The sequence below is a fragment of the Aspergillus fumigatus genome, chromosome 1 (genome assembly GCF_000002655.1).
Source record: "Aspergillus fumigatus Af293 chromosome 1, whole genome shotgun sequence".
Classification (NCBI taxonomy): Eukaryota; Fungi; Ascomycota; class Eurotiomycetes; order Eurotiales; family Aspergillaceae; genus Aspergillus; species Aspergillus fumigatus.
The window spans coordinates 184475-212326 of NC_007194.1; the positions used below are offsets into that span (position 1 = coordinate 184475).

General features: G+C 48.3%; 6 protein-coding genes across 6 annotated transcripts; 3 read left to right on the forward strand and 3 right to left on the reverse strand.

The window, feature by feature from the left end:
* Nucleotides 1-315: 315 nt before the first annotated feature.
* Nucleotides 316-2001, forward strand: AFUA_1G00580 (transcriptional regulator PacG/VIB-1; the record flags this gene model as incomplete). Its single annotated transcript, XM_744717.2, has 3 exons — nucleotides 316-461; nucleotides 523-1239; nucleotides 1275-2001. The coding sequence occupies 3 exons, from the start codon at nucleotides 316-318 to the stop codon at nucleotides 1999-2001; spliced, it is 1590 nt and encodes a 529-aa protein (XP_749810.2).
* A 1368-nt stretch (nucleotides 2002-3369) lies between these two features.
* On the reverse strand, nucleotides 3370-7822 carry AFUA_1G00590 (uncharacterized protein; the record flags this gene model as incomplete). Its single annotated transcript, XM_077803767.1, has 10 exons — nucleotides 3370-3623; nucleotides 3681-3828; nucleotides 3887-4340; nucleotides 4413-4732; nucleotides 4784-5146; nucleotides 5225-5371; nucleotides 5459-5772; nucleotides 5827-6004; nucleotides 6089-7236; nucleotides 7360-7822. The coding sequence occupies 10 exons, from the start codon at nucleotides 7820-7822 to the stop codon at nucleotides 3370-3372; spliced, it is 3789 nt and encodes a 1262-aa protein (XP_077659940.1).
* A 3665-nt stretch (nucleotides 7823-11487) lies between these two features.
* On the forward strand, nucleotides 11488-13687 carry AFUA_1G00610 (Atg14 domain-containing protein; the record flags this gene model as incomplete). Its single annotated transcript, XM_744720.1, has 4 exons — nucleotides 11488-11727; nucleotides 11842-12169; nucleotides 12278-12998; nucleotides 13165-13687. The coding sequence occupies 4 exons, from the start codon at nucleotides 11488-11490 to the stop codon at nucleotides 13685-13687; spliced, it is 1812 nt and encodes a 603-aa protein (XP_749813.1).
* Nucleotides 12874-14184, reverse strand: AFUA_1G00620 (F-box protein; the record flags this gene model as incomplete). The annotated part of the gene is made up of 2 exons (XM_077803768.1): nucleotides 12874-14064; nucleotides 14134-14184. 2 exons carry the CDS (start codon nucleotides 14182-14184, stop codon nucleotides 12874-12876), a joined length of 1242 nt encoding a protein of 413 aa, XP_077659941.1.
* Nucleotides 14185-14755: 571 nt separating this feature from the next.
* Nucleotides 14756-17944, forward strand: AFUA_1G00630 (putative SWI/SNF family DNA-dependent ATPase; the record flags this gene model as incomplete). Its single annotated transcript, XM_744722.1, has 3 exons — nucleotides 14756-15506; nucleotides 15605-16395; nucleotides 16469-17944. The coding sequence occupies 3 exons, from the start codon at nucleotides 14756-14758 to the stop codon at nucleotides 17942-17944; spliced, it is 3018 nt and encodes a 1005-aa protein (XP_749815.1).
* Nucleotides 17945-26188: 8244 nt separating this feature from the next.
* On the reverse strand, nucleotides 26189-27380 carry AFUA_1G00640 (putative choline kinase; the record flags this gene model as incomplete). The annotated part of the gene is made up of 2 exons (XM_744723.1): nucleotides 26189-26821; nucleotides 26904-27380. 2 exons carry the CDS (start codon nucleotides 27378-27380, stop codon nucleotides 26189-26191), a joined length of 1110 nt encoding a protein of 369 aa, XP_749816.1.
* Nucleotides 27381-27852: the final 472 nt, after the last annotated feature.

Consider the following 27852-nt stretch of genomic DNA (forward strand, 5'->3'; position numbering starts at 1 on the left):
CTCTCATTGCTCACCTCTCCCGCTCTCTTTCCTACCCATCCAGGTGTCTACTTCTGGTCTTACGGACTGCTCGATCCACTGCACTATTCCTTTTTTCATCATCTTCGTCCTCTCCATGTTCGTTTCGCATTAGGTCTTTCTTACGTCCTCCGGGCTGGTCACGATCGCCTTTCCTCCCTCTTCTTCTATCCTCTTTCGTTTCTACTTCTTTCCTCTTCACGCAACTACCTTGACCTTTCTGCCTTTGCCTTGCGTCCTCAAATTCGTTGTCTCTTTCGTCGGTGCTGTTCTATCCACTCATACATCTCCATCACCATGGAGGGTTTCGATACTATGGCCATGCCGTATCTGGCCAGTCTGTTGTCACTGGGCAATATACAGGGCGCCGACTACCTTAATGCCATGCCTGGTATTGATCTACCCGACCAACGCTCGAATTTCGACTCCGACACGTTCGTTAGGTAAGTCCATCCTCGCTTTGCGCTCACAAATGATCATTCTGACCAAAGCGCACTGGAACAGCGGCGAGGATATCCCTCCCTTCACTCAGCACAGTTTGCCGAACACGTTGAAACGTTTCTCTTCGGGGTACGACGATCCCTTCACGGAAATAGTGACCCCATTCAACCCCGCACCCTCCGAACAACCTCCAGACTCGTCTATTGACCACAATAACAAGTTGCTGAGTTTCTCAATGCCCGCCTATAATTTCACTCTCCTTGATTATTCGTTGCGGCGGACGTCGTTATCGCTATCGGCCCAGTTACATGGCATGTTCTTTCTCGCCGAATCGCCTTGGACCACATCCCCGACGGAAAACGCACCGCCCCAACAAGGGGCGGAGTTGACATGCTACCGGCGCAACCTGTTCCAGATCACAGGCTCCGTGACCCTGCCTCGGAGTCTACGGTACATCATGACCGAGCAGGGCGACCGTATACCTATCCTTGCGCAAGAACTCTGCATTTCCGCCACTGAGTCTGTGGAGGGCAATTCAAGATCATTTCAGTGCCCTGGAAAACGCCCGCTGCGAACAGCAATCAACCAACTGATGACAATGGTGCTAGTAACAGCAATGCGAAGGTTGAGAAAGAACCCCCACCAATTCCATTGGACATCATGGCGGGCCAAGACCTGGACACTGATTATGCGACGTTCCCGATTGCTTAGAAGCGGTTACAATTCCGTGTTGCGACGGCCAACAACGGGCGGAGAAAAGAGCTGCAACAACATTTCGTCGTCCGACTAAAGGTTGTTGCGACTCTGTCCACTAGCGCGAAAATTCTGATCTGCGAGGTTCACTCAGGGCCTGTGATTGTACGAGGTCGTAGTCCGCGCAATTTCCAGTCGCGTAAGGACTTACCTCTAAGCGGCAGCGCTGCGGCATCAAGAAAGAGCGCCCAGGCTGCCACCCTCAACCGCACCCCTACCAGCGATACCAACCATCGGCCCAGTCTGACGCCAGGCAAGGCGAAGTCCACAGCTAAAAGCACCTCGCCAGACACTTCACTTCCTCAGTCGACCATTGCAGCGCAGCGACAGTCATCCCCTGACTGGACTCACATACCTCACTCCTCTAGAGGCGCGCTTTCTTCTACACCCCTCCCTCAACCGTCATTATATCCTCAGTCCACTCCTGAATTTTCTCGCATGACAGATAGCCAAAGACGATCGAGCGTCATGGCGGCACCAATCAACCTTTCCCTACTAGATGACGATACTACTGGCGAAGGTGTCAACCTGGTCGATTCAGCCAGGCCTGGCTCCTCGTATGCCAATGACGTCTCACACAAGAGTCACGATATGGGCAGCTCGGCGCCGCCCACCAAAATGCGCAAGCTGTCCCACAGCGTGTCGCAGGCACCGTCACAAAGCACATCAACGTCGCTACCCTTGCTAAACACCGCTGGTTTGCAGCAACCCTTCGCATCATCTCTTCCATTTCCGAATGAAAGTGCTGATCTACTGTACGAGTATTTCCCTCTGGGCCTGGACGATTAGCAAGCTCCTGTGGATGCTGTCTACCGTCTACATGTGGTACATCACACCAATATGCCAGAAATGAAATTTGTTGCTGGAAGAGGGAGAAGCAAGCGGTATTTTACTGCAGAAGATGTCTTTTAAGAACTCCCTTGTATGGGAATTCGGCAGGGTCTCATTCCACTATTCCGCAGAGATTCTTTGCAAAAATAGCATCCATGACTCCTATCTCGATCAACCAGCTATCCACTATCCTGAAAGACTCTGCATCAGACCACCCCGCCCTTCCCCATACCCCTGATCCCTTGTCCTTTCTAACACCTCACATTCCACTTTCTCCATGGCTTTCTCTTATTTCTGGCGTTATCTATACTGGCACATCTTTCGGACAGAATACGCACCAACAGAATGCGCGTTAACTAGTCTCATGTATGGGTATGGGCTACACTGCAATCGAAGGAGCAATTCCGGCGTGAGGGAGTTTACGATGACGGCGGAGTCCTTGTTTTTGTCTGCTGTCCCTTTGACCTTTTCTTTCCCCTTCTTAATTTCCGTACTTAGGCTCTTAAGAGTTCATGTGGTTTGGTATGCACATATCTCACTGTGTCATGATGTCTTGCTACAACTCTGTCAGCATACGGCAGAATTGTTGGGATCATATACATGCTCTAAGGAGACTCTGAAATCCAGCTGATGCCTGGTCCTGAAAATTAGTCCTGGAAAGATGACGAAATGTAAGTAATGACTCGTGGCAGCTAATAAACAGCGTCCACCTCGTGTCCAAGGAATTCTTCTATGGTGTTCTTCGCACTCAATTCATGGCCGTACTACTTGCCAGCGATTCCTTAGCTTCTAGTGGCACATCAGATCCGCAAATGGGTAATGAATGCTATGTCTTTCAATGGCTATCGGCTCTCTTTTGTTTCTTGGTCAGTGCTATGGACCTTGTATGACTATCTAAAGGTGATATGAACTCTTAGCACTTCAGAGTGTGATGCCTTCGAATACTACAAGACTCATGGGCGCACCTCTACACAACAGACACACACACACACATATATAGATATATATAGACAGATAATAGAGATGCCTTGTTGTACGACTATCTTCAAGCAAGCCCTGATTAACTCGCGCAAACAGAGCTTTTCAAATAAAGTATTATTACAAATATCCCAGTCCCTCTGCACCAATAGCTTCGAGGTCAGCCTTGATCTCCCACTCATGTGCCCCAACCCGGGCAGCAATTTCCATCTTGCGGTGTTGTCCCATATCCAGCCATTGATACAGCAGATTTCCATCAAGCATGCCTCTCCCTGCCGTTCCGTCACTTTCAACAGCTCGGTAAGCTCGAGGGTTCAGGCCGCAAGGATGCTCCAGCGAATTCGCTAATTAGGACTGCAAGGCTGAAAGCCGGCGATATAACTCTTCAGGAACAGACGTCACAATGCCAACTGAGCCGCTCTGAGAGGTAATAAGGACTTGCTGGGATATGGTTTGGGAATCTATTTCCATTGAATCTGGGTTGGCCATTGCTTTCTCTGAGGAGACCATGGTACGTGGCAACAGAGTCATTGTTGTGGCAAAGTGACCCATATGAAATTTGCTGCGGGCCAGCAATCTATCACCATTAGATGATTTTGGATCTATTTGAAATCAGCGTTTGCCTTCCTCCGTAGTCTATCAATGTTACAAGATCTCACCTTCCGGGTCATACTGCAAGACATGGAGGTTGCAATCACTGTCAGCAACCAGAATGAACAGCTTATCACCATCAGGAAGAAACTCGGCAGCAACCACTTCAAGGTACCCTTGGTCTTTGCCAAAGAGGCTCATCTTGTATGGTTCCTCCTAAACCACCCGTTAGCTTAACTGATCCACCTGTATGTGTGGATGTAGGGGATCATACCGAGTAGCCCGTGAACCAAAGCCCTTTGACAGCATCCCCCATTATACACATTCCAGTACCCTTGAGCTCTTTTAGCACGTTGACATAACACTGCATATCCATGAAAGCAACAGGGAGCATACTGCCATCCTCTTTCAGCCCCCTAACCATGCATTTCTGCCCTTGCGCAGCAATTAGGAATCCTTGACCGCCAATCTGTGATAGCGCAGTCACGGCACCTTTGACCAGCTCCTTGCCTATTAGTTTCAGTTTGCGGTCCGTCTCTGGTTTCTCCGGGTCCGGAACCACTTTGATCACTTCGAACACGTAAATACAGCCGCGAGAGGGGATGTCCTCGCCCCGAGCAAATGCCGTTCCGACAACAATCATATTCCTGCGCTCGTGGGTGTTTTCGGAAACTTCAAGGTCCATATTCTTTACCGCCATTACATATTCATCGGGACCTAGTGAGTAGCTTCACGAAGAAGAAGAAGAAGAAAAGTGTAAGTATTAGAAAACTAATTTGCAAGTTGGTTTAGGTGCATACCTATCGATAACCATCCATGTTCTCGGACTCACGACTTTGAGCAAGCATTGGCGAAGCTCGGGGAGGAATGAAATTACTAGACCTGTTAACATGCGCATATATGTGATGACAAAAGTCATACCTTCGTTTCGCCAGTCCGGGTGCAATTCATCATCGTCAGGCAACTTGAAATCTGCGCTATGACTGGTACCCAGAACGTACGTTTCAGAGGAAGTAGCATAGGCCAAATGATCCACTTGCTCCCTGATACTGATTTTTCTCAAGGCCCATGTATAATCAAATAGGGTCTCTGATGGGAACCGACAGATGCGAAGCACGTCCTAGGAAATGATTCAGTATGTGCCGCATGAAGGTGGTGAAGTGGGAAAAACCTTCGAGTCCACATATATGAAGCCTGTATCAAGCAAAGGGCTGGCTAAGTCGAAAATACTCAGGCTCCGCACAAATTCCCCTCTCAAACGAAAAACGTGGGGGCAGCTTTTGGCCGTTTTAAGAATGAAGCTTGCAGGCCGTCCAGGCATGAAAACAGCACTAAAATTTGATATATTGGGCAAAATCCGCAGTGACCTGGGCCTCAATAGCTTCTCGTTGGACTGCATTTCCTTCTCTGAAGTAGTGACCCTAGGCAATGTGTGATTAGATTCTTTAACGAAGCTTAGGCGAGTATGACTTTCGCCCTTGATATACGACGCAAATGCCTTATATATCACAAGGTCATCGCTTTCAGTGCGTAACTGCCTAGAATATTAGTACACGGTCCTACCTCAGGGGCCAAGGAAGGTGAAGTGGAAGGAAAAGACCCGGCGACGTACAATCAGATGAGGTGAAGGGTTCCAGGATTCGCCAAGATCTGCAATGACAGCCTCGGATAAGACCTCCCGCGTAGTAGAGCGCTTAGGGAGCTCAGTTGATAGTATCGGTGGTAAGCAGTCAATACCCTCGATAACTGATATCAGTTGCTGATCAGGCAATCAATAAACCTGACGATTGTTAGCATTGGCAAACTTAAGAAAGATGCTGGTGTGACTGGAGTCACAATGACTTACATAAAGTCTGCAATCTATGCTAAGTAGGAAGAGAAACAATTCGCAACGAGTCCCCTGCTTCAAAGCAGGCCCCGTAGACAAGAAAAACTCAGCTTTGTCCCAATATAAGCAACAAGAGCGCCATTTGCCCGCCCTCGCAGCCTCGTTCAATTCCACCTCATCAAGGTCTCCACTATCATCTGCTTGAAGAATCATCAACGTTGAATCATCCTGAAGGATTGCTATGTATGGATCAGCCAAACTGGCGCTAACAGCCATGCGCTCATCGCTGGTGTCTTCGTCCCAGACCAGATAGATCTGGGCCAGGCCCAAGTCTGTCATTATTAGTTTGCTTATATGGTCCTTGATCTTCAGGGTTAGAGGCTCACCAATATCATAGCTACGGACCTCGTTCCTCAGGACCTGAACAACTCGTTTTTTACACGACAGCGTCCCAATCTCTATGGTCACATCGTTGTTTGGATTAAACTCAGGAGCTCTGAAGGGTTTCAAGTCTTGTGTATCCGCAATGAAAACTTCTGACGTTTCCTTGTCTAGAGTTTCTGGCTTCGACAGTATAACATATTAGCGGTATTCTTAATTGATTTGCTGCTCATCAAGAACCAATAGTGCACCGCTGCCAAGAGCTACAACTGCTGTCCAAACCTCTTGTACAGATTGAGCGTCAAAAGAAGCCGTAACATCCGGTTCGATTTCGCGCTTCATCAGTACCAACCCACCATTTCTGCCAGAGCCTTGAGCAGCCACTAACTCAAGCTCGGAGCAGGCATTCTTAATCAGACGACCTGTATTTTCAACAGTCGAAGCAGGCGTTCCTAGGGTTATATCTCTCAGGGGGCCAATATTTGGCAGTCTGTCGAGTGTCTGAAATATATACGCCCCGACTCCGGTCGTTTCAGCAGATGGACGGTGACCAAGGGCTGGTGTTTCAGGCTCCGCAGTATAAAGATCGTCTTCATAAGCGTCTTCTTCACTCTGACTATCGTCTGAGGCTTCTTCACGATCTTCTGCCACATTACTCATTCTTAGTCGAGATTTTTTTGGATTTGGCATTGAGGACCAGCTGAGAAGCACAGAATCTGCATCCTCGCTACCAAAAAAAACTCTGCCGCTTCCAAGAAAAGCTGAGGATGATGCAGCAGATTTCATGATAGTACCCCCAGCCTGTGTAGGTAGAGGGCGGAGTGAGATGCCTGATACTGACCTTCCGTCCAATTGGAAATAGACAAGCACCATATTGCCCGACGAAAGAACAAGAAGGAGATCCCCAGTGCTATCAGAAATATGCTCCACAACGCATCCTTCTAGCCGGAGTGCGAGGTCTGACTGATCAACCATGGAGAATGCCGAGACTTGTCTGGCGAACTCATTGACTCCAACCGCATTAGTTTTGCCTGCCTGATCGACGTGCACTAATTCATTGGACCTGATAAGTAACGCGCCTCCAACTGGAGGTGGAAGGGCAACCACTTTGAACAAGTCGCTAGGCAATTTTGATACCAAAAGTAAAGTCATGGAAGCTCGCTGTTCCAAATCTAGTGTAAACACAGTATAAAAAATAGAATCTTTTCTTTCAGAGAGCAAAGCATGTGAGGTTGCAATCTGCGAGTACAGGATGCCGAATGTCGGCTCCCTATATTCATAAAGGAATGCAAGACTGACAGGGTGAAGTATAGAGGGATCCAACGCAGTTAAGGGAAGCACGAAGGACGAGGCATATGGGGTCTGATACACGGTGGAGTCTTTGCTCTTCAACCCATTGCTAACGTGATCCGATACTTGGTTGAGATCATCTTGATGAAGATGAAATTCATAATCATCCATGGCTAGGTCATCTCCTGGTTGATGAAAGGGTAAAATTGCAAGATTCTAAATCCCGAAGTTGAAGACTGCGCATCTACTGCTCGGATCCACACTCAGGATACTGCCACAACTGCTCAGATTAGGTACCCATGGACTACAGGTTAGATCGTCCCGCTCATAGTAATGGATTGAAATGGTTGAGATCCCATGACGCTCTGGGTCCCATTCCACCAAGCTAAGTTTGGCATTGCGGAAAGCAAGTAAAAGAGCTTCACCACTGCTCTTAGAATTCAGGATTTTGACCCGACAGATGTCGACTACTGTTCCAGAAAGCGGATATTCTCGCTCCAGGACGAGCTTCGTTGTCTCTACCTGGTCTGGCCGCGCAGACTTAGTCTCAATGGTTTCACCTCTCGAGTGATGTTGAACCTTAAGCAAAGAGAAGATCTGGAGAACAGAGGTCTTCACAACGACCAGATTTTCCGCCAATGCTGAGAGAAATGGGATTGCCAGGGCATGAGTGACCCCGGAAGGGGATAACAATTCTGTATAGCACTGCATTTTTTAGGCGGCTGATTGCTATGGTTTTTCCTGCTAGAAACCTTTATCAACCTAATACAGTCCAAAACAATCAAGAAGGCAATACATTGCAATGTCAAGGGCAAGACTTGGGATTTAAAGGATGAATGAAGGGTGGCCATAGGCTGATGATCTATACAACTAAGTCTGCTGTGTTTTGAGTATTTTGCCATTCCTGTGTGATAGGTCACGTGATACAGTCTGCTTATTATGTTGATGATGTAATTGATAACAATCAGCTAAACTATCCATTACCCAGAGTGGTAACTCATGCACCCGACACACCATGATCGCTCATCGTTCTCACTGTTGTTATCACCTTTATCACAAGGGCTGATCAGAGAACCCCTGAACTATAGTAGTTTGCTCTGCTCCGCAAAGCCTGTGGGACTATTCATTTCATTAAAGCTAACATATATGATAGCCTCGTCACCCTTGAGTTTTGCTTAGTTGGACTCCTTGAAGGCTTCGCAAATATACCACCATGCCTCTTCCATGGATCTCCGTGATTTGGTTTGCGTATCTAATAGTGATATTTGTTCTGATTGTTGTTGCCTCAGTCTTTATACATGTATATCAGACGCCTCGGGATCGATCCTCATTCGTGACCTTCATCTGCGTCTTTTCCATTGCCGCTCTCCTTGCGACTGTAATGTTACTACCAGTTAATGTCGCTTTAGTTTCCTCAATGATATCATCCGCTCTGGGTCAGCGAGAAGAGTGGGCCACCCAAGAAGAGGTCGATAAAATTACCTACTCCTTAACAATTATCTATTACTCGCTATATTTCTTGGATGCTCTGCTCTGCTTTGTTAGAATCCCCTTTGCCTACTTCTGGCACAAGGAATATGATGAAGTAGCCTTCGAGGCGGGGGATCAGACAGCCTGCAAGCGGTTTTGGACTGCTACCAAATACACTCTGACTTTCATTGCAGTAGTCATTGCGTTGGTTCTTGTTGGCTTCTTCGCTCCTATGATGGAGAGTCAACCTGGCCACAATCTGGGGTATTAGCGGGGATATTTGATCGAGAACCGTGAGTTTAACGCCTTTTCAGATGGCGACTTTCTTATCAGAACGCTCATGATGTCCTACAGAAGGTGAACATGCTTTCACATTTCTCCTCGGGTTCGTAACAATCATTGGCTCTTGTCTATATGCGTTCTATACACCTTCAGGGCTAGCAATGCTTCCAGCGCTTTTCCTCAGAAAATCAAGTTCTTTCGCAACCTAAACATTGGGAGGTTCTACAGCCATGGAACTGAATTTTAATCGTGAACGGCAGCGCTAATTAGAAGGTCGCTGCGGGGGTAATTCGGCGCTTCTATCTGCAAAAGACCGAAGAGAATTAGACACTTTGGTGCGAGAAGAGAGGACTCTCATCCGCCAGCAGCGTTTGATTGAAGGACGCCAAGAAGAAGACCAAAGCTGGCCAGTCACCGTTTACTCCAAACTGAAGACTATCCTCCGTCTATTTAGGCTTCTGGGCGGCTTCTGTCTATTCCTCATTGGGCTTTCGACCTGGATCTCATTGCTCATGACTGTTGTTGATAAATTAATTAATTCGCCTTGCAAGCACCACTGTGGTTATATACTCAGCCGTACCAACTTCAACCCTATCAGTTGGATTTTTATTCAATCTTCCAGGGCTTTTCCAACTGACTATATCATTTTTGCGCTTATTGTCTTCTTTTTCTTTTGGGGCTTAGTAGTCGGCGTTGTCGCAGTGGGCATTCGGTTTCTTTGGATACGAATTTTCCAAATTAGGAAAGGTCACACGTTACCCCAAGCCATGTTGCTGGCGACAGCCGTGCTGACGTTGATAACCCTGGGCTTGAATTACTCGATTGTCATGATGCTTGTACCCAGGTATGCAACATTTGGACCGCAAACTTTCTGTGATTTAGCCCCGACGTCTTCAGAAGAGCAGTCAGATTGCTCAAACCACAGGCATTTAGTCAAGCCATGTTTAGAGAAGGCTGATAGCACAGCTGCAGATAAGACCTGCACACCCAGCGTCGCAAGCACCATTTTAAATCGGGTGGCGCTGAATTTTCCACTTTTCGGTGCCTTGCTGCTTTGGGCACACTTTCTTTTCCTTGGTATATGGCAGACCTGTCCCAAGGCACTTTGTTTCTTATGTTGCAAACTTGAGGCTAACAATTGTGCAAAACTAGGTACCTACTTAATCGTCCTTGTGGCATCTCTCGTCCGCTCGCCGAGACTCGACGAACGCCAGCTGGAGGAGGACGTCGAAGAGGCCGAGGAAGAGAGTCTATTAGCAAGCACTAGAAGAAGCGGCAATCCTACATGAGGGGATGTCCTATCGCTTCCAGAGAGCCCGCTACTTCGAATTATGAACGATTATTTAAAGAAGGTTTTTTTATATTTAAGAGGCGATAATAAGGAAGAGACAGCGGATATGGTGATTTTCGCCGAAGGATTATAACCTTGTGTCACGTGATTTGCATTAGTACCTCTAGGGTCACAGTTTGCGAGATGCCGTCGTCGAGTCTCACAGTAACTTTCAAGCGGGCTGGTCTGAACTTCAAGGGAGCCTCTCTGGCAGTGTCCTTCAACCTGTTATACCTAAGACTTTGGGGCATTATTCAGGAGAGCGAGAGCACTTTTAAAAGCCTTAACAACATCGGCATCTGCATGGATATGTCAGCACAGCTTGGATGGCGGCAATTGTTGTACTCTCGCACAATGTTTTCTCCTGCTCTCTAAATCCTCTTCGGAGGTCTGCACATGCTGGGACTGGGTTTTGAACCTAGACATAAGTCAGCTGTACTGTCGGCTAGCTGTAAGGGTACAGGCCGAGACCTCTTCAGCGCTCTACTTTCATCACGAAGAACAGCAGACTGTGACCAGGCCGTAAATATCTAGACCAGCAATGTCAGAGATATGAGTCATGGCTTAGAAATGTACAAGGTACCTCGAGAAGCCTTAAAGATCGAGCCCGCAACTCTTCCTCGGCATTCCCATGTTGTTTCATAATATCTGAGTATAGTTGTTGAAGTCTTGTCCAGTGGCATTGTGACAAGTCATCTGCCAACTGCCGTCTGACTTAGGGAACATTACAATGCTCATCCAAACCTTTCTGCTGATCCAGTCCGGATCCATGATCGCCGTAGTCAGTAGAAGCTTTGACGTCAGTTCTATCCAGTGAATCCATCTTTACATGCAGTGCCTTATCACGGCACTACTTCTCAAACATTGTATAATTAGAGCGAAAGACAGAAGTTCTGAAATCAAATGGATGATTGTTTGCTTGCAGGATCTAAATTTTAAACAGCTTGTTTTACCATGCTGTCACTCCCTCCTTGCTAATAACATGCTTCAGCATTGAACAGTTCATGGGAGTCTCCAGTTCTGCCAGATACCAGACTGCGTAGTTGCCTGAGGCATCAAGTGTGAGATCATATGACGTCAACGTTCAAGCACATACCGCACCTCCAACTTGGCCTGTTACAAGGAAAAATTTAACTGCTGGGGGGTCCTGACCCATCATTCTTCGAATTTATACACTTCTTAATGTTTTATGAGTTGCCTAGCAGACAGACTGAGATTCATAGACTAATAGGAGGGCGCAAGAATGTGAGGTATCTGCTGAAGGCACGATAACACAATAGACAGTACGTTTGAGATGAATTGTCCTATTTGCTCTCGAGTCTCAAGCTCGCGCCTACGCTTTTACTGCCCCACCTGTGCCTGTAATCAAATCTACACACTACGTATTAATAATGCCAGGGCTCTCCTGGAGAAGGAAACCCTAGGACGGCAGGTTGAGAAAGCACTTCTGCATCAGACATCTCCTACTCTCTCTTATCATCGCTTCGAAGAATGCTCGACGCAGTCGCCAGATAAGGTGCCCAGTCCTCAGGATGTTCTGCAAATTATAACCACAAAGGCCGAGTCTTCCATTAGGAGGAAAGAGCTTGCGCTTCAGATCCAGCAACTGAAATCAGAGATCAAAGACAGATAACTTGGCATTTCTCAGCGGAGGCTGACATTAGCCCGACGACGTTCAGATGCTGAGTCGTCAAAGTTTCAGCTGGAAAGTCGTGAGGTAGCTCTGATATGTGGTGTCCAGAATACCATCAAAAGGACGGAGCGTCTCTGGCATTCCTTGCACAGCAAGACAGTTGAGGCTCGGATCTTTCTTTGCCGGGAGGTTGCGAATCTTTACAGCCTAAGACAGTGGATGAAGCAGGATGGCAGTGAAATGAAGAAGACATACGTAATTGGTGGTGTCCCTATCGTTGATCTCCGAGACCTCAACGGGAAGTCCCAAAACTGCCCCCTCCTCCTGGATATGCCAGCACCCAGTATTAATGCCCAAATAGGTGCCACTGCGGTTCAAATATCAACATCATTCTCTAATATTGCTCGTCTTCTAGTCCTCGTTTCACATTACTTATCTTTGAGGCTTCCAGCGGAGATTACCCTTCCTCATAAAGACCATCCCGTTCCCACGATTCATGCACCTATTGCGTCGTATATCTCACGGGAGTTGATCTTGACAGCCACCTCAACGCAGCCGCATAACCTTGCTTCATCTACTACGCACCCATTGGGCTTTCAGTCTAATCATTACCAACCTCGGCCTCTCACTATCGATAGAAGTTTACCAAAGCTCGCGAGGGAAGACCCAGAGTCATACGTCCTTTTCCTAGAAGGAGTTACATTATTGGCTTGGAACGTGTCCTGGTTATGTCGTACGCAAGGACTCAATATCGCGTCGGACTCTTGGGAAGAGATCTGCAATATTGGGAAGAACATGTGGCAGCTACTTGTTGCTCCTCCGTTGGAGGAGGCAACTCTGATGAGGGCATTTGCTGTTCGAGAAACGAAACCTATGAAGCCCTTAAGAGACCTTCCTAAAACTTCTCTTCAAAAGACCATATCGTTCCCCATGATGGGGCATTACTCACATGGCACTGTGCATTCATTCCTCGGTGCTTCGGAAGGTACGGAGTTCGTTAGGACGTGGAGACTGCCGATACCGCTCAAGGTTGTTGACAAATTGAAATCAACACTCCTGGGAGAGATGGCGAGCGCGGAATGGGAAGTTCTCGAGGAGAAAGAGTGGAATGATAGTGAACAGAGTTCGACGAGAGTTACCTTCCAGTCGAATATTTGGGAGTTTTACTACCTGTAATAGGCGGTCGGTTCGATTTAGGAAAGGCGTTTTGTCCCGAGGACAATCGAGACTGAGGGTGATGGGGTATTCTCTCAGGAACCGCCACAAACGTGGCCAAGAAGTTAGATTATCAAGATCTTCAGGATGCAGGTGTACTTGAAATTTGTTCAAGCACGGTAGTTCAGCCTCGCAGAAGAGAAGAATATTGGATGTCGAGTCAAGGATCCGCACCGAGCGAAGAGACGGATACTCAACGGGCACGAGCGGCTCCTCGGTGAATTCACAGCTGGAAATTTCTATTGCTTCGAGCTTTGACCCCAGGCTCTGGAGAAGTGTTGCCCATCCTAAACCACTGGAAAAGCTGACCTCAAAGCGGCGAAGCTGTCGAGCCTGTCCGCAGCAGATGATGCTCCCTTTTTGCGCCCCAGATACTGAGAAGCAAGCTAAATGTGGCAGCGAATCGAACCGTATCTTTGTCCTTGGTCTGTTACCTCCACGTGGACAGTCCGGGCAGAAGCAGGAGAAATTTAAGGCGAGAGTGACCAGTGATGGGAGGTCAGGTAGAACGCACAATCCCGGCTCATGTTCGATGCAGGATAGTTGTAGATTCCGCAGATGCTTGAAGGACATGGGAAGCATCCACGTGCGCGGTGACATAAATTCGACGCTCAAGGTCGTCATGGACGGGACAGTGGCTAGCTGAGCCAAGAGCTGCTGAAAGCTCTCAAAGTCAGGGGGATAACCAATGCTGTAGTCACGGTTAGCTTGCATGAAGTTGTTCTGATAATCGGCCATGAAGGCATGCCTGAAGGCTTCCAGACGGTCGAAAAGGGGAAGCAGATCGAAAAACTCCGTCTGAAGCGACTCTTCGTCGCCGCCCCAGATCTCAACAGCCCTAACATGAACTGCCCATTGCTTGAGTGTGCCAATGAGGCTCCCGTCGAACGACCTGAATAGCCGGAAGTTGAGAATCGGCGGGTCATCGAAGACGATGTTTACGTTACGAAAGAGAGAAGGAGCCGAAACCAATCGGAGAGTTCGGCACGTGTCGTAAGCGCTCCAGAGCTCTAGGTGATCCAACTGTCACCTTAGTCATCCTCATTCATTAAATGCCGGCTGGAAAGCAAGCTATAGTCTGTTGTGCCTTACTTTCTGGGTGACGAGGAGTAAAATTTCAGTAGGCAGGGAGAGGAGTGGCATGTCTACTGGACTGAGTATGCAGTGCGTGTCTGCTTTCAAAGTGGATTCGCAGGGAAGGAGTAGGTCATCGTCCGCAATATATCTGGTCTTTTTAGGCCAGTTGTTTCACAACTGCACGGAAGCTTAAAAAATTCTGAGGGGTACGGAGGGGACAAATTTGAGTACTGCTAAAGTGAATGGCATCCCAGGTGTCATCAGACGAGATATTGCGAGAAGAGTCCATATACATATGCTCGTAAAGTGCACTGTTCAATGGAAATGCTCAGCGCTGTCGAGTGTGGGCGGAGTGCGCGGTGAACTATGTATGGGTGCTAGACGGTTCTAACCCACGGCCTCAATTACTTTTCCGGCCGGCGTCCATCAGGCTGATCAACCACCGCATTATTTTTCTTTGGGATGAAGAATACCTTGTGAGAACGGAGTCTCACCGTGCCAACGAGGCTTATACCAAGATTAGTTCTGCGTCTTCCCTGCCCGGGTTATAAAGGGGAAGTGTAAGGTATTAGATTTCGTCCTGTCCATAGCAGACAAGGATACTCCGGTCTGACAAGGTCAAGGGAAATTAGTAAATATGCCTGCATGCTCCACGGACGAATGCTGCAGTCCGTTGCCAACGTGGAACACAGGCAACGTGCACCAAACCGCAGCGTCTTCGGCTATATATCAACACGAACAATCCTGCAGCGCGGCTGGTATCCCCGCGCAAAACGGCCTCCGGCCTCCAGTCCTGAGCACAGAGTCAAGCCCTGACCACCGGCTTGCAAGCTCGCAGACGAGGCCGGATGAAGGGAGACCGCGATCCAGCCGGAACCCTATCAACCCGATGCTGGAAAGCTGTCACCTGGGGACACAGTTCACGTTGAACCCAGAGGTTACGTCCCGCACAAGCACGACTAGACGAGTGGAGATGCCAATACCAAGTTCCTCGGTAGCACGCCATCCGCGATATCCGGACCCATATTCGCAGGATCTCTACCCGCATACTGTAACCTCTTCTACCATCGGGTATGGGATGGACTGGCCGATGCCAGGTCACAATGTGCCTGGCAGGCTAAGGGTAGAATCGTGGGATAATGACGAGTTACTCATGAACAGTTCAAGTTCAGGACTTTGCCAGTATCCTGAGCCACATGATGGGACCATTTCGGTGGGTGCTACAATATTTTCACACAGAGCCCACGCTCAAGACTTCCAAGAATGGGGAAGTACGGAATCGATCCTTGAGCCATACCCGCCAGGACCTGTTAGTGGGTCCCCTCTAGAGTCTATGGGTTGCGAGCGCCGTTCTCAGTCCCTGGCTGCATCCGTTTCGTACAGGAACGGTAGAGCACCGGCGAACGGGCCGTTTGGTCACAGTACCGTTGCAAGGCAAGTACTTTCTGAGACATTGCCCGACAGCTCTTTATGATACTAACACTAGATTCTTTGAAAAGAGTACAACCTAGTGCGGTTCCGCTGGAGTCGGGTTTCAGTGCTTCTGCCCAGAGCATCTCCAGCATACAGCCGAGTATGGTCGTGGATCCCTGTGAAGTTGCTAGCCATGCCTTGCGCTGTAGCCTTATGGAGCACCAGAGGCAGGGTCTCGTCTGGATGAACGAACTGGAGAAAAGCGCACGAAGAGGCGGGATCCTAGCAGACGACATGGGCCTGGGAAAAACAGTTCAGGCGCTATCGCTCATTGTAGTGCGTCCAGGATCGATCGTGGAGCGGCACGCAACCCTCATCATCGCGCCAGCTGGATTGGTCCAGCAGTGGAAGGAGTCGATCAAGCGGTTGCTGAATCCCGGCATTTACCAGCGTAGAGTGTATGTGCATCACGGCAGCAAACGACTGGTGTCGTTTGCGCACTTGCATGACCATGATATTGTTATCACTACATATGGTACCGTGGCAGCTGAATGGCAAAGAAAACAGAGCATCCATCATGGGTCGCTCTCCAGGAGTGAGCCGATTCTGGGGTCTTCTAGTCGATGGCACCGGGTCATCCTCGATGAGGCTCAGAACATCAAGAATGACCGCTCAAATGCGGCCATGGGCTGCTGTGCGATTGATGCCACCTACCGATGGTGCCTGAGTGCGACCCCGCTCATGAACCACCAGCGGGAGCTGTATTCGTTGTTAAAGTTCCTCCGTGTCGCCGAGTACACCAGCATCGACGGAACAGTAAGTCTTCCCTTGGCAGGCTCATTAAACCTTCCTTTCAAGATCCGAGTGGTCCTGTGCTGTACTACCTCCTTTCTCATCTTCTTGCCACCACCAAGCCGCGGCTGACTTTATGCTCCAGACCTTTCAGTCGGCATTTAACAGCGGTTACGAGTATGAACGGAGGGAAGCGGCTGAGCAACTGCAAAATGTTTTACAAGCGATGCTCTTGCGCCGTACAAAGTCATCGGTTATTGGCAGTCAGCCTATTGTTCAGCTGCCTTCTCGAACTACAGTGAAGGTGTACGTGGATCTTAATGACGAGGAGCGAAGACTGTACACCGCCCTGGAAGGTAGTGTACATGCCCAACTGGATCACCACCCGAACAGCGAAGCGATGCGTCACAGTGTCACACACATGATCTCTCTCTTACAGCGCCTCCAACTGGCATGTTGCCACCCGTTCCTTGTGACTGACGACATTAGACCACTCGGGAAACATTTCCTGACGGAGGAGCAATTGATGGAGAATGCGCGACAATTACCAGAGGCGGTAAATCTCCGCCTCCGAGTATCCGAGAATCTTCTCGACTGCCCTATTTGCTTCGACGTGGTGGAGGATCCCATGATCTTCTTCCCATGTGGACATAGTGCCTGTGTCGACTGCTTTGGCCGGATTTCCAGCGCTCGGGAGGTGCGATGCCACAGTTGTCGTGCAGTGATCGATCCCGCCAGAGCAACAAACTACATTTCATTCGCACGATCTAATGCACTTGCGTTGGAAAACAGTGTCTCGGATACCAAGTCACCTGTGCCAGAGGTTGTCGCGGGAATGGCTGAATACCCAAGGGCGGGTAGTCAGAGGGGTGGCGTATCGAACTCTACTCGGGAGGGTGACCTAAGTGCGTCTCAGAGCGGCGTAGATACGGAACAGCAGCAGTGGCGTACCGTTTTGCAACCTAACGAAGGCGAATCTACACAGAGGTTGTCGTTATTGCGGAAACAAGCAAGCAGGAGCTCTGCCGCCCGACGCACCTACCGGCAAGCGCTTGAAAATGCATGGATTACTAGCTCCAAAATCGATAAGGCTCTAGAGATAGTGGAGCAAATACAGAACGACGGAACAGGAGATAAAATAATTATTTTCAGCCAATTTACCTCGCTGCTGGACCTTATGGAGATACCACTTCAGCGGCGAGGCTGGCTTTTTCGTCGCTACGATGGAAGTATGAGACTCGCAGACCGCCATGCTGTAGTCGTTGAGTTCTCGACGAACCCTAACTGCAGACTTATGTTAGTATCTCTGCGGGCCGGAAACGCGGGCCTGAACCTCACGGCCGCGTCAAAAGTCATAATCCTCGATCCGTTCTGGAATCCCTTTGTCGAAGAACAGGCAATAGGTCGCGTGCATCGAATTGGCCAACAGCGACCAGTGCATGTGTACCGCATTCTTACTCCTGATACGGTTGAGGACCGCATTCAAAATCTTCAAGATGAAAAGCGCCGGCTTGTCCAAGGAGCCCTAAGCGACGCCGCTGATGCAACCATCCGTCTGGGAAGGCAGAACCTAACGTATCTCTTGGTTGGTCCCACGTTCGTCGCAAGGAACCCAGTGTAATCTCACATAATATCACACTGATTTTGTCTCATCCTTTTAGGGCCGAGAGGAATTACCCCTAGCGAGGTAATGTGAGATGTTGCTTACGGCATACCGTTGTAGTGACCTGCTACGGTGCAGCGACTTCAACACCTCGCGACACGGTTACTCATAGCCTTAATGGGTCATGTAAATATTCAGTTAGCTGTACTTGGCTGGTGACTGTTGCTTTGGATTAAAGCTACGTACGTACTGATATCAAACGAAATGGATGAAGAAGCGTGGAGATCAGTCTACTGTAGGTCCATTTGCGCTAAGTTCAGATGGCTCGCCAGCCGACTATGAACGTTCTTGGTTATTGGATGTCAACGTACATTGGAGGTTTCACAGCCTTATCAGCTTCCTTTATAGTATTAAGCCATGGGGTGCGTTCACGATGTGTAGTTGAGTAAAACTCAATACCACTCCACTGTGAACCTCTGCGAACGCCGATTAGCTGATAACTCTGATCTTGAACTGAAGATGTTGTCACATCATAGGGTGCATTGAGCGCCCATACAGTATATGCGTCCAAATAATGTCATTTCCATTCAAATCTTGCGAGCGAAAGGTACAAGCGGAACAGGTCCATTTACTTCAAACCAGCGACCTTCTGAGGTCGTAATCTGCTAGTAAGATAACAGCATTCGGTGAGCAAAGCCTACTGGATCGATGAACTAAGACGTCATTCCAAGAAGTGAAGACCGTAAATGTCTGGTGAGCTCTCGGTCGAATTGCCTAATTGAATAGGAATATGCAAGGACTGGCCAACGCACCTTTGAACGAGTTCGAACGATTGACAATGGAGGGTGCTGGGGCAGTGTTTCGTGGCTTAGATTACTTTCCTAGAAGCTGTGTGCAGGCTAACGCAGTAGTCCAGCCACCTGAGCAACATGGTTCAAAACAGTGCGCTGGATGACGGGCGCATTAATCGGCTCAAACTTTTCTTACACCCCTCCTCTTACCTTAGTATGATCAGCTTACCGTAGTGTTATGGCTGACGCGACATAGCAGGCTCACCAGCAAAGAATTCATATCAATATCCGACCGGAGGCAGGTGACGCAGTGTAAAAGATTCAGGCAAACTTTAGCCGGTTAGGAACGCACAAGGAACTGTACATTGCGTTCAATACTAGAGTAGGTTATCCAAGCCTACCTCATTTTTAATCAAGTTACTATAGTAGCGTCCTGTCTGTTCGCTGTAGTTGAACCAACTCACCACAGCGGGTCCACGAAAAAACTAGCGGGAGAACTTCGCCCGCTACATAGTAAAGTTCGTTACTCAGTAGCCTGGGATATCAGGCTTCCTCAGCTAAGAGGCACAGGTCGATGAGGCAGAGCCGGGTTGCTTATCTATAAATACTCGTTATTCTCCCTGGCTTCTTCTTGTATATGTTCGAGGAAGGACCATGGTGAGCTACTGAACATTCCCTGTAAGACCTTGTACTTGGTTAGCTCATTCTTCTCCTACAGTCTCTACGTCAGATCTATCCTGGCGCCGGTGAAGCTCTGAGCGACCGAAGCCCTACTGTATAGAGTATGATTGAACACACTGTTTCCCAACGGCTGACACTGAATGTACCCAGTATTATCGCTGTTCATGGACTCGATTCTGTCGATGCAAGCGGGAGGTGCTCAACATCTTCCTGGCGCGAGTCATCGAAGGAGCCCGGCGAATTTTGGCTGGTTGCCCTTATTCGGGACCACGGCTTGGGAGCGAGAGCGCGACTGCTGGTACAGCCGACTGCAAAAACGGCGCAAATGTTTATACTCTTGGATCGTTTCCGGAAGCCTAATTCAAAACACAGTAACCCCTTTAGCAAAGCTCCCCTTCGCAGATCTTTGGGATGGTATGGTAACGATGAGTATTGGGCTATCATATAGGGTTATTCTATAGCTATACAGTTTAGGTGGAAACATGGCACCTGATAGGACGTTTTCGGGTGACCGCGCCATTCGTGGATGACGAGACTCGAAAACCGCTAACGGCGCAAGTCACTGTGAGAAAATGGGCAAAATTTCGATGGTTAAGTTCGTATGGAGATATAGTCTTGGATCCAGGAAGCCCCAGTGCCAGGCGTTGGAAGGTGGAACTCAGGCTAATCCGGATGTGCTAGATAGCTGAGACCGTTTGCTGCCACCAGAGATATTCGGCTGGGCACGGCGTCCCTTTTCCAAAGTGACCGTAACTCCTCTTCAGCTGGCTGGTCCGAATTACAGTACGGATTTGTCAACATGTTGCATGCGATGTGTTTTGTACCGCCGGTCAACCCAGGAGTTGGCAGAGTATAATCACCAAATAGTGGCAAAAGAGCAACGATATAAGTACAGTACTTCATTCACTCACTGACGTACTTGCAGAACATGGTCCCTAATTTGCACTCTCAACACTGAGCAGTACTCACCAGACTTCCTCCAGTATGTCTGGGCTTGATGACCTGTCTGACCTCTCAAAGTCCATTACGTCTGTCGCCCCGGAAGTCACAGACTTACCCCAATTTATTCGAGAACGGTTGGATCCATCTCTTAATCGCACTCGACACGATGAAAGGTTAGCTTTGAGGGCAGACATCCTCGCTGCCTGGCAAGCATTTGTTCAACGATGGAAGATCCCAGATCGACATTTGGCAAATCAGATCAAAAGGGTTGAAGGTATGAAGTATTTACCCGCTCTGATCCTCCAAAATCCATCGGAGGAAGAGGGGCTGCCTTACGACAGCATGGCAGTCAGGGCGCGAACTTTTCTTTGGCTCAATAAAACGCTGAATCCACTTGGGCTCAATCTAAGGGACATATGCACAATAAACATATTCCCTTTTATTACGAAGACTTGGTTGATGTCCCAAAGCCCGACAGATCGGGAGAGAGCGGTGCGAGAATCACTAGACTTGACAGTGCAATTTTTCAAGGCTTATCAGCTGGATACCGTCATTTCCTGTCAGTGCCTTTGCCAGAAAGCCCCTGAATGGCTTGCACCTGTTATCGATCATCCTCTGGTGAAGGCCCTCTCTTCAACCGTTTCAGATGCCAGATTCCGCAGGGTGAAAAGGGTACAATTCGCTGGTCACACGATCAATGTCATCCAAGCCTTTCACCCAAGCTATATATTCCAGGCGCCAACCGCAAAATATGAAACTGATAGGCAGCAACTTCTTTCCTCACTATTGACCAATATTTACGCGCACTGTCAAGAGTGGAAGAAACAGTGCATTATAGCAGACATTGAGCACACGTTGCGCCAGCTACAAAAAGAAGTCTCGATCATGTGTGGCTCTATCACAAAGTATCAAGATTTGGAGCAGCAGTTCTACCAGTTATCAAACAATACCTGTCGCTTTGTCTACACGTCTTACAGCGACGAAGGTGCGGACAACGGTGTTAAAGCGGAATTTTCACTGCAGACCTGGAGTAAAGTTATGAGATTCTTTTTGTCTACTCTGCCGTCCAAGTCGTTAACTTTGGATATGGGGAATGAAGAGCCGAGATTGACCAATATCTTCCCCACTCGCGGTAAGTTAAATGCCGTTCAACTTCCGCTCCATGTTCCTTTCTAGAGGGCTAGCAGTGCTAAAAATTGCAGTTATGATCACCTCTGAGACTAAGCGGTTTGTGGTCGATTTATTAAAAGATATGGTACATATCGACGAATTAGAACATTGAGCACTCTTCGGGAAATTGAGCATTACACAGCTACAAGTTTGGCCATGCCGGAAACATCCTTGGAATCCTCATGTCCAAGGAACACCCAATAGCATTGCCGTTCCGTTATACTTCTTCTCAGGATGAAGGTGACACGTGAGATCTTTCTTCGTGAACAAACTATAGGTTGGTGTATGTGTTCTTATGTTGTCAAACAAGCATTAACAATAAAGTTATAGCAAACCTTTGCTTCCTGTTTGGTAACGACGTTGACGTGTTTACGTGCAACGTAGGCGATGGAAGCAATGTAGCTGCCATAGCATATATGGTAGGAATCAACGGCGAGCGGAATAAAGTCATGCAAGCATCGAGCTCTGACGTGGCAACGGTGCTACGAAAGTTGCTCGACTTATCATCAAAACGCATCCGGGACATTCTGGCTGACTGCGATCATCACGTACTGTATCAAGATCTGGTCAATTGCCGTATACGATTGCCCCATGGATCGGAGGCATCAAGCGATGTTAATCAACCCACGCCGCCGGAGGATGATGTGGCTCCCTTGAATAAGCCAGTCCCTTAAGAAAAGTGGGCGTCTGAGGAATGCGTTGAACATGTTCGAGCAGGTACAGGTTAGGCTCTTGATATCAATGTATGGCAGCAGCAGCTGACATGTCCCAAGAGAAAATCGATGAAGATGTGTCAGAATCAAATCTGTTAACCCCGCGGAGTTCAGATTTGCGCCATGAGGAACAAGAAGAGTATTCAGTCCTCGTGCATATCCAGTATCCTTATCAGCCTTCTATGGGGGCATTGAGGATTATCAGCCATCCCAGCCGTCAAGGTCTACTACAAGTTATTCTCCAAATCCTAGCTGAACGTGGGATCTCGAAGCCCATGTGGTCTATCCAGTCTTTATCCATAAAGCAAGGTAATAGTGCATATGTATGATATCCTCGGATACGCACATGATCACCTCGGAGATTCGTTAGATGATATCCTCAAATCGGAGGAGCTTCTCAAGTTTGAGTGCGTTTATGCTATGGACTCGATGGGGCCTATATCACAATAATGTCACGCCTTTTTTGATTTCAGCTTCGTTTAATTGCGCTCGAAGACAACTCAAATAAATAGCATGTCTGTGGACTTCAATGAGAGAGCGGTACGCCACCAGCAGTATACTATCCTTTACGGTATTCTTTTTGAAGTAAATTACCTGGATTACTTCTATTACGCTCCGATACCAAATATAGTGTAGCTTCAGGGCTCCAGAAAGAAATGATGACTATAGACATTTGCGCCTTTTGTGCAACCGGCTGTATACGAGTTCGACTCAACCGTCACTTTCAGCGAAGACTCAAAGATTTCCGGAGAGGCAAATGGCTTGCTAAGCCAGAGTAAAAGTAAACGTGCAGTAAGTGACAGGTTCTGGACTTCTTCACAATGCTCTAAGAATAATCACAGGATCCGCGCACACAAATCATATTCTTGTGCCATGGACTAGGGGCATCCTCGTGAAAAGTGTAGGTGAGCTGGAAAAAAGGAAACCTGGAATTAACACCTTCAATAGGCGTTAGTGAATGCGTCCCAAGAGGGTCATTACCATGAAGTCAAAACTGCCACGTAGGTCGCCAAATGAAAATACATAGTGCTGAGAGCTGATTGCACAAGGCGAGGGGTCGCTTTCTTTGGAACACCTCATCGAGTGCCGCTCCAGGAGGCTTCTGGTGTTACTGAAAAGGTATTCTCTTTTCTTCGCCTCGGCAAATCGCTACAACCGCCTTATAACCTGAAGCTTCTGACAGTTCCAGGATTTCGTGATCAAGTCGAGGATTACAACTTCGTTTCTTTCTACAGTGAATCAGATGAGGTGAGTTGGCCCTCAGCCGAAGCTCTAAAGGTTGCTGGCTGATATGCTTAGGTGGTCGCACCCAGTTCGTCCAAAATGAATTTAGCAGGCAATGGGGAGACACAGGTTCGCCTGAGTGCAGATCACGAAGGTCTATGCCGTATCCGTAAAGGCTCGGATGACTGTAGGAAGGTAGCACGGAATGTGCTGCAACTTTGCTCACGCAGACGATAAATGAAACTTACAGTACACTGCTCGGACTGTTCCAAGGGTTTCGTTGAGCAAGGTCTGTGAGTTTTGTTTACGCTGAAGTATATACGTCTTAGACACTGGCAGAGCACCTCTGTGGTGGCGGTTTCCATTTCTGTGTGAGCCCACTTGCGCTTCTAGCTTCAGAGGTATGATATAGCTCTCCGCTCCATCACTGGGGTCTCCTAGCAACTTAAGCAATGCATGAATTAGACCTGAAATTGATTTATCTTTCTGGGGGACCGCTTTTTAGTCTATAATTATATCAGTTGATCTGCCGTATTGTAGCAACAGAATTTTCGTCCGTTGCTTAACGTCAGTTGTCATAGTGGCATCCCAGAAATCACGGAGCTCAATGTAGGCAGAAGAAGAGGGTTACTGTACCGGCCAGGAATCCTGGTTGTTGGCAACAGGGCGTCGGATGAAGACAAATATCAGCGGGTGCGCTTCTATGTACCACGCAATAGTAACCTGGTATGCACCAACCCTGGCTTCCATCAATTGTGCATCGCATTCATACCCCAAGTGAGTCTCCACAGTGGTCACCACTGGAGTAGCCAACTGCAGAAAACATAGTAGTACAGTATATCGACTAAAGTTAACGTAGACCGATGCTGAAATAAAGCTAGATTATTGATTTAACTTAGGCTGATGCGTACATCGTCCAGTTACCTTCTAGCCCAGCAGTATTATGCATCTGCATTTAATCATCATGCTTGGTGCACGGTAGAGATCACCGTCAACGGTTTCCTCCAGTAAACCGTCGATCCCAATGTCCAATGGCAAGCTGATTTGTACTAATGAAAGTGCTCTGTCGCTGCCACAAACACAGACTGGAGGTATCTACGCTCTCAGAGGCGTGACAACGCCAGGTTCACGGGTTCTCGTGTCCGCGGCAATCTTATCACAAAGGCTCAGATACTGGCGGTTTTCGACCAGATAGCAATGGTTAGATCTAAGAGACTGTAGTGTTGGCAGTCATATTGTTGTAGTGTTGACAAATAGCGAGTATGCTCACATGATACATGGCATTAAAACAGCGAGCAAAAGCTCACCTCATTACTCGCCAATAAGATATTGCCTTGGTTCAATCCAATAAAAATGGCTATGTTCGGCAGCCAGTTGGGAATCTGAAACTAGTTCCAGCGCGAAGGATGGGTGGCGCCTTGGCCACTCACCAATCGCGGGTGAGCAGGTGAGCATCGCGCGAGAGTCATCCCTGCATGCTCACCTCGCTCAGCCCCTCCACGTACCCGCTCACCCAAGTCGCGCGAGCTCAGGGCGGCACTGCTCACCTACTAAAACAAGAAGGGCAATGGCCTTGGTGGCCGTAGTTTTCTGCTCGGTAGGTGGTACTATCGTTCAAAAATCCTATTTATGAGTGCAAGGGCAAGGCTGATAGCAAGAGTGCCTTAGCCCCGCAGCTGTCGGTCACAGCCACACGCACTACAACGCCGCACGCCCGCTTGAGGCACGCTTTCTGTGGCTTACTTCCTTTGCTAAGCTCCCTCGCTTCGCCAAGAATTTCCCGAAAGACCTGATCCATAGTGCCAGAGGAAGTGTGTAGGGCAGTCAAGGGCTCGGCAAAGTCAAGAACTTGCTCTTACCACTTTCAGCCCTCGAGGTATTCTCCCTGAAACAGGGTAGCTCACATACACAGTTGAATCCTACAGACTGTATACAATATGAAACATTTCTCACAAGGCCTTGCAAAGCAGATCATGGTCAAATGAATACATATTCGTCTATTTCATCTATTCTGTAGCAGGGGGGAAGTAGTAGGAAGAATATAATTTCCGGGTTCCCTAACGTTCAGGTACGAAGCCGGTTGTACCTTGTAACCGTAGGTGCATTTCATGCTTGAGCGACAGATCACAGAAATTGCACTTGCGATCCTGCAGATGTGATGTAACCTGCCGCTAGAACCTTCTCTACCGTGAACATTCAACGACGAACACGCAGCAAGGGCTTACAGTGAAACCAGCGACGTACAATAACACCGACAAAGAGGGGCTTCCAGGGCTAGTGCGGATTTTATTGCCTTCGGAACCAGAACATATTGGCCACACTGTTCTCGCCCTACCAGGCTCCACCTGTGCAGAGGACATCGCAGTTGAGACACAATACCTCCTCCCCTCTCTTCCTTTTTGGCTTTGTAGAGAGCAGCAGTAAGTGCCATGTCTGGATACTTGGCAGCCTTCAATGTCCTGCGGTCTTGCATCTGTCCGTCTAAATATCTTCGATGAGTCAGCGTTTTCAACTACAGTAATTACACCATTGTTTGTCAAAGCATTGGAAAATGCGCGTGTGGCTGCTATTCACGCGGCTGAGAGCCATATATCAATTTTGTTACACAGGTTTTAATGTGGTTACAGAGGTAGCGTTCGAGCAGGCCTTGCCGCTATGCGATACAACTTGGGCCCCTAGATACTATGCCGCTGCCTCAACTAACTTTGTAGGAAGAGGATAAATACCTGATAATGACTGTCTTATTCACATCCAAACACACTGAAACTCCGAGCGGAATACTCACCAGTGGACCACACGTAAGAAGAGGCATAAGAAGACAGAGAAATAGAAGAGAGTGCATGTCCTCCCTTTTTTTTTCTATGGAGATTCAAGGGATCCTTATCGCCTTGTTCATACATGAAGCAAAGCATATTATGGATGTTGAAAGTGATGGCCAACAAATATCCGTACTCGGACTCCTCAAACACCTGATCACCGGTATCTGAATCACCTGTCAGCTGGTTCCACTGTCGGGCATACTCGTCACAGAAGTGTTTCTTTTCCTTCTCTGTATATTTTCTGCATTTGGCGATCTTGCTCTCCTCATCAAACCACTTGAACATCTTTTGCATGAAGTGCCCACCGATGTCAAATGCACGATAGTTCTGCATCACAAACTCAAAGTCAATCAGGACGACTTTGCTCTCCCCTTCCCTCGGGTCATTCTTCACCATCACGTTCATGAATTGGACATCATGTATACACCATCTGGTCTTTCGCACAACAGATGCCAGCTTGTCCACCACACTTCTCAGCCTCTTCCCAAAGTCGTAGCTAACTAGGTTGTCGATCATCGCTCCTCCTTCCTTGCCGAGTGCCTTCAACATTTCCGCCTTGTGGTAATTCCCGAGGCCATTGATAACGGCTTCATAGTAGGATTCCACTCTCCTTTTTTTCCAGTGAGGTCTTCATGACATGAAATATCGCCAGCCCTTTAGCAACATCTGCTCGGATGGCCGAATCCTCAACATCCTCCAGTTCCATGTTGCGTGCATCCAGGAACTCTTCGACTCTCCCGAGTGTGCCATCCTGTGTCTTGAAGAATCCGTAGACTTCGGCCCCCAGTTCAGTTTGACCGTACTCGTAACAGAAAAGTGCTTCCTCATGCTTGGTTGGCACCAGAGGCTCGAAGATTTCGAGCCCACCACTGGTGTCATTATGGAGTTTAATGAACACCTTCAAGGGCTCAGTAGATGTGGCAGTATCGGGCTTCGGTCGCTCCACGGGGCGGTGAGCGTTAACAAAAGATGCATGGTATGACACAGTCAGGGTCTCTGACTCCACAGGTGGCCATTCCTCCGTCAGAAATGCGCCGATAATGTCCCTGACATCCTTGGTAGTCGGTACTTTGTCTTCGGGAAAAGTGACAGGAACGGAGATCGCGGTAGCCATCTTGCTTTGATGTGACACGTGATGACTTGGGAGATACGAGCAGAGGCACAAGACGTGTCTACGATAAAGTACGCGCCAGGGGTACAATCATTTATCAGGCACCGCAGGTTTTGAGTGTCATGGCTCAATAGGGAAAATAATAGGTGCAGCGCTGAAAATTTCACTGAGTAAAATATCAGCAAATGGGCGTACCATATGGGCCTAAAAGTTAGGAAGATTTACTCTTCAAAAGCTCCATGATCCTCCGACAGCATGCCGCTTCTTCCTCAGACAGCCATGTCGGTACGACGTCCGTCGGCCTTGGGGATAAATGGTACAAACGTAGCAGCTCACCTGGAGTCAAACGGGACAAAATTTCCACCAAAGCCCAATCTCTACTCTTCAGGGCCAGGGATACAGTATTGACGTTTTTATCAGAGACGTATTAGACGCATCACTGAACAATTTCTGGGAATCAAGAATGCCTCTGTTG